Genomic DNA, 6,609 nt, shown 5'->3' with positions numbered 1-6,609 from the left:
CTTCTATGACACTGTCCATTTCTGAAATCTTGTTGTTTATCTTTTGGATTTCTAATTGTTGTTTTTGTATGATTTCTAGTTGTGAATTTATGTTAGTATTTTGTTTCTGTATTATTTTCTTGAATTCTTCCATTTTTTGCCTGTATTTTCCATGAATTTGTCTATGTTTTCCTCTTTTTTGTCCGCTTTTTGCTTCAACTCTTGGATAATTCTGAATATTAGAGATTTGAATTCCCTATCAGGTAAGTCTATTGCCTTTTCTTCTACTAGAAGGTCATCTGATGTTTTATTTTGGATGCTTACTGGAGCCTTCCTGTCTTTTTTTTGTAAATGTTTTGATATTGTCTGCTGTCTTCAGGGCATTCAGTGGTTATTTTCCGCATTTATTGATTGTAGATTTGTTTGTTTTGTCCTGCTTTTTTGTTTTATTTGGTTATGTCTGAGCAGGCAGGCTGTGTGTTCTTTCTTTGCTCGTCTGTGGGTACGATACTTTTCACCTCCTTCTCCAATGGGAAGGGTCATTTATTCAGGTATGGTATAGCAGGACAGGTCCAGCTGAAAGGCAGTTGCTTGGATGGACTGTTTGTGGCACATACCAGGGCTGACAGTCTGGACCAGGAATCAGTGTACATCAGGATCCAGTAGGCCATGCTTGTGCTGCTTGGGATTGTGATGTTCAGTGGTCAGTACAAGTAGGCAGGAAGGAGGGGGTAGATTGTGATGTGTGGAGCTAAGATGGGTATGGGAAAGAGGAGAGAGAGGAGAGAGAAACAGGAGCCAAAACCATACGCATAAACAAAAGAGAGTGCTAAGGGAGCTTGCTGTTGGAGTGGAGAGATGAGAGACTGAGAAATAAGGAAAAACATACGTGAAAAAAAGTGTAAAAGAAACAAAATGAATAAATTGAGAAATTGGAAATGAAAAAAGATAAAAAGGGAATGAGAGAGAAGAAAACAAAACAAAGAAACAAAACAAAAAAAACAAAAAAGTAATGAGAAGAAAGAAATGTCCCCAGAGATGCCCCTGTGTGTCTGGGCAGAGTAAGGGACTAGCTTCCAAGCCAAGTGGTACTGCCTGGCTAGAAGGGGCTCCCAAGCCAAGAAAAGAAAAGGAAAACAAACAAACAAACCAAAACAGAACAAATCAGAGCAGACAAACAAACAAGCCTCGGGGGTCCTACCAGCATGACATCACAGGCCGGAAAGCAGTTTCACAGTCAATCGTTGTTTCACAGCCTTTTGGGAAGAAGCAAAGAAGGCCCACGGAGCCAATTATTTGAGAGAAAGGAGGGGGAACTGGTGACAGGTAAGGAAGAAATCTAAAGAAGCAGAAAAAAGCAACACCAGTAGCCAAGAAAAGGCACTCAGGGAGCCTGCCAGTGCGGGTGGGTGGGATCCAAGTGACACCAGGGTGCTTCCTGTCCAAGAGACTGTGGCTACAGGAAGCAAAGGAGGCTAACTGGGGGTGAAGAAGGGTCGGGGATGGTAAAGCCTATATCATGGGTTACCATTTGTTCTGTCTCCTATTGGAAGCTCCGTGGTGTTGCTTTCTCATACCCCCCGTTCACTTACATCATATAGGAGTCCAAGATGGTGGAGCTGCAGTACCTGATAGCGGACCTATGCATGTATCTCTCCTCGCTCACTGTTCTTGGTCAGTTTCTTATTCCATTTGGTGCTTGACTGAGTTCTTTATCTCTTCATTTGATACTTAGGGTTTCAGGATTGATGTGTGACTCTGTTTGACTTAGTTTTTCTGATCTTTGCTGCTGAGGGATGGCATGGTGCTTCTGAATATAGCGTCACGTTGCCTGGAATTTTGAACTTTACTCTCTCACATTTGATTATGCTGTTTTTCTATGGTACATCTAAGAGTCACCCATTTTTCCATGTTGGCTTTAGCCCAGCCAATTACTTGAACTGACAGTAATGGTTTTCTTGTTTGGTTTCCTTTATATTGTAGGTATTATGCATAGAAAATGACAATTTCTTACTTCTGGTATAATTAAATTCAAAATCTAAGATGAATACACAAAAACTTTATGGAGCAGGGCTCAGATATAACATCACTATAATAAGCAACTGTGCCGATTTACCAACCATAAAGTCCTTTTCTAGTGCATCATGTTTGGTAAAGTAGAGAGTCAACAAAAATGAGGAAAATTCTCAGTGATAAAGATTGACACAATAGCCACAAAAATAGACTCAAACATACCAATGATTATGAAGTTGGTGCAGGACATAAAGGTGCCATGAGTCAGAGTCAATTTGATGGCAAGTAACAGCAACAGCAACAACAGTGCTAGTAACTAGATTTGTACATCATTTAATAGCCTTCTACATGGCGAAGGAGAGACAAGAACCTCTCTAGGTTTTCCTTGGGGAGGAACGTTTTTTATTTACAATTGTGCATGGTAGATGCTCAAGAGTTATTATAGAACAAAAAAGTAAAGCGGGTGATCTAGGTGACAAACAGTAGATGATGTACCTCTCCAACAAACCTGCACCTGGTTCTAACATGACCGTCTTTGCATATGCTTTCTTCAGAGATTCAGAGTCACTGTGTGTGTCTGTGAACAGGCGAATGGATATAATTTCTGATTGGCTGGGAAGCCTTTCAGCTTCCTGTGACAACAGAATTATAAATATGCACTCAGAGGAAGCATCAGTAAATCTGATGAACAGAAACATGGAGAAGTCCTTGGGAGCTTCATTGATGATTTTCTCTTTGCAGCTGTGCTGTGAGTTGGCGGGCTCTGGAGATGTGAATAGAAAGAGCAGGTCTTAGTTACCTTCTCCACAGTTGAAAGTTATAGACAGGCAGTTAGAGCTAGAAGACTCTCCTATGGGGACTGTGAAAAGAAAGTCTATGTTTGGCAAAGTAGTCAGTCATTCATGGATCACCTTTGCCTGTGGTTCTCTGTCTATGTGGGGATGAGCAGCCTACATCTGTTGGAACAGAGTCCTTCATTCCTGAGTATGGAGTATCCAGGAGGGAGCACACATCATTCTTTTTTTTTTTTTGCTTACGGGCACTTTTATTAGTAAAATTCTATAATTCTATCATGTACAAGCAAGGAGAAAACAAGATCCTCATAGAAACAGGAAATGAAAACAATACTGTGATATTCAAGATAAAAGTGGACATTATGGACCATATCCAGTTCACTAGCTTTATACAACTCTCCTCTATATTCCAATCACCAATTTGAGAGTACATGTCCTAAATATAACACCTGTTTATGACAACAACAAATATATTATGACACAAGCATAATTTAAAATAAGGTAAATATGATGCTTGACGGTCCCAAATCTTTGACCATGTTTATTCAGGAAATTTCCATTGATATGACTCAAACAGGTCACATCTTTTTTTTTTTTTATTGTACTTTAGGTGAAGGTTTACAGAACAAATAGTTTCTCATTAAACAGTCAGTACACATATTGTTTTATGACATTGGTTAACAACCCCACGACATATACACACATCATTCTTAATTGTACTTCTCAAGAGATAACATTTTTAAAGTTCCATTGGTTCAGATACGATCCTGGGAAAGGCCTTATATCTCTGACCTTAACTCAATCAAGCCAACGTGAGCAGGCAGACAAAAAATTTAAAGAACACCTTTAGTATCTTCAATATCCCAGAGTCTCAGCCTGGAGATTTAGCCACTTACTTCTGTGCTTTGTGGCACAGTGTTCTCCAAACATCTGCAGCCTGTGCACAACCCGGCAGCTGGGCCTCTTCACATGATAAGGTGAACATGATGTCTTCCTCCAGCAATTGATCCTTCCTGATGACGTGTCCAAAGTGAGTTGGACAATGTTCTGTTGTGATCCATAAGATTTTCCTTAGTTACTTTTCAGAAGTAGATCATCAGATCTTTTTTCCTGCTCTGTCTTAGTCTGGAAGCTCTGTTGAAACCCATCCACCATGGATATCTCTGCTGGTATTTGAAACACTCATGGTATATCTGCCAGCATTACAATAACATGCAAGTCACCACAGTATGACAAGCTGACAGATGTGTGGTGGGTTCTAACTGATGCTATTTGTGAAACTGTGTGTCTATGTGTTGGTTACAATTTTTTCTAATATAAATTAAATGAACATCTTAAGTGTAACGATTAAAAAGCTTACCCTGTGTACTGCCTAACATTACCTTCTATATCAATCACCCTTTAGGAAATACTGATCCAACCCATGCCCTTCATTTAATAGATGAAAAAATGACCCATAGGCATTGTGTGACCAACGGAAGCTAGATGTAGAACCCAAACATTCTGACCCCTTTTCAAATTGTTTCTTCCACTAAAAATACATATAGGATCCACAGTTTGAAGGATTTGTGTGTTTTAAATTTAAACTAAATTAAAAATTTCCTTGTTTGATCAATGCATGTTCAACCAAAAACCAAAACAAAACTCTTTGTGGTCAAGTTTATTCCAACTCATAGCAACACAACAGGACAGAGTAGAACTGCCCCACAGAGTTTCCAAGGAGCGGCTGGTGGATTGAATTGCTCATTTTTTGCTTAGCAACTGGGGTCTTAAACACTGTGCCTCCAAAGCTCCAATGCATGTTCATTTTAGATAAGTTAGAAGATACAAACACCTAGGGAAAAAAAAAGGAACATTCCTGTAATTTCATGACTTAAAAATGACAACTATTACCATTTTTCAAAAATTTCTACAAATATACAATTAAATTTTTCTATGAAAAGGGCTTTTATTGACGTGTTTGTTTTCTCAAAATTATATTGTAGGTATATACGTGCCGATAAACGTATATGAGGACATAATTTTAAATGGCTGCTTAGTTTCCATTATATAGGTGCATATTTTAAAAATTAATCACTTTTTGGCATAGTTTTCAATTATTCAGGATTATTGACAATTTTTGTTTTTAAATGAACGTCATTAAAACTGTAACTTTAATACAAATCAAGATGCTTGGTTAAGGGAAAGCACATGACACTGAATGCCTCATTTCCACGAAGAAATTTTTCAGCAAACTGTGATCTCATCAGCAGCATATGATGCTGTTGATTTTCCAATACATTACCAATTATGGATATTATTATTTTAAAAGTACTTACGTTTTGATAAGTTAAAAATTTTCACTATTTTAGTTTTCTTTTCCTTTGTGAAGTTACACTTTTGTTGTTAAAAAAACAAAACAGAATTAGAAAACATTAGAGTGCATTGCACAGAATAAGGAAAAGTGTCCTTTCATAATATATATTATGACATATAATAACCTTCCATATATATGTCTGTATATGTGTATGTATACATATATATGGAGCCCTAGTGGCGCAGTGGTTAAGAGCTCAGCTACTAACCAAGAGGTCGGCAGTTCCAATCTACCAGTTGTTCCTTGGAAGCACTATGGGGTAATACTACTCTGTCCTGTAGGGTCGCTACGAGTCGGAATATATGAATGTGTATGAGAAACACTGTTCTGGTCCAAGTAAACTTTAACTCATCTTCCTGCTGGCACACTTCTTTCTCATGGAAATCTGTTCTCTACTTCCTTGCTACTCAAAGTGTGGACCAATAGCATCACCCTTCTATCGTTCTATTGGCATTACCTAGGAACTTGTGCAGAATCTCAAGCTCCAGCAAGACCGACTGAATTCGTTTCTGCAGTTTAATCAAGATTCTCAGGTGATTCTAATCACCTAAAGTTTGAAAAGCACCAATCTAACTGGTAGCCAGTGATTTTTTTTTTTTTTTTAAGGTTAGATCAGAAGCTGTCCCTACTTGCCAATATGCTTCTATGGTTTCCTATTGCTCCTAGAATAAAATGCAAGTTCCAGGCTGTGATATACAAGGTTCTGTATGACATGAATCTACATGACTCTCCAACTTCAATTCTTAATTATTTTTCTTTATGAATAACAGCAAAACTGGTTTCCTTTCAGTTTTCTGACCTTGTCATGTCCATTTCCACATTCAGTCCTCCCTTTCTCTCCATCTGAAATGCTCTTCCCCAAATCTTGGCAAGCCTGACTCATTTTCATTTTTCAGGTTTCAGGTGGTACAGTGGTTAAGAGCAAAGCTGCTAACCTACAGGTTGGCAGTTCGAATCCACCAGCCTCTCCTTGGAAACCCTATTGGGCAGTTCAGCCTCTCTGATTAATATGACTGGCCAAGATTTAGACTAAATCCATTCTATTTGTCTCAAATATTTAAGTAAAGCTACTATCAGCAGGGCTCTGAGAGGCAGAAAGAGACCTACAAGCAGTATTAAGCTCAGTTATGCCTTCTGGTTCTCAGATTCAGCCAACTGTGAATGTGTGCTGGAGTGTGGACAACCAGGATGTAATGCATTATCCATTATGACCCACACAAATGAGTTTAGGCTAACATGTTCATCTTTGGTTTAGTTGCGAATAATTATAAGGGCAACATAGGGACCAAAAAGCAAACGTCATTTCCAACGGAGAGAAATTCTGTGGCCTATTTTCCCCATGACATATACATATATCCAAAAGAGGCACAGATTTTCTTTTCAGTTTGAGATTTATTGTTAAATTTAATTTGGATCTGAATTAGATCAGTTTGGTTAAGCTGTATTAATGGTGTCAAGGAGTATTTC

At 38.4% G+C, this 6,609-nt stretch overlaps 1 gene segment (V, D, J or C); it reads left to right on the top strand.

The window, feature by feature from the left end:
- The window catches only part of LOC105756939 (T-cell receptor alpha chain V region 2B4-like), a 12,393-nt gene extending 6,040 nt beyond the window's left edge, over nt 1-6,353 (top strand). The window contains 2 exon segments of the V gene segment in view: nt 2,178-2,189; nt 6,288-6,353. Of these exon segments, the coding sequence occupies nt 2,178-2,189; nt 6,288-6,353 (78 nt within the window).
- Nucleotides 6,354-6,609: the final 256 nt, after the last annotated feature.

Source organism: Trichechus manatus, unplaced genomic scaffold, assembly GCF_000243295.1.
Source record: "Trichechus manatus latirostris isolate Lorelei unplaced genomic scaffold, TriManLat1.0 scaffold00268, whole genome shotgun sequence".
Lineage (NCBI taxonomy): Eukaryota > Metazoa > Chordata > Mammalia > Sirenia > Trichechidae > Trichechus > Trichechus manatus.
Note: the sequence above shows the minus strand (reverse complement) of the source record. Positions and strands in the feature narration are given on the sequence as shown.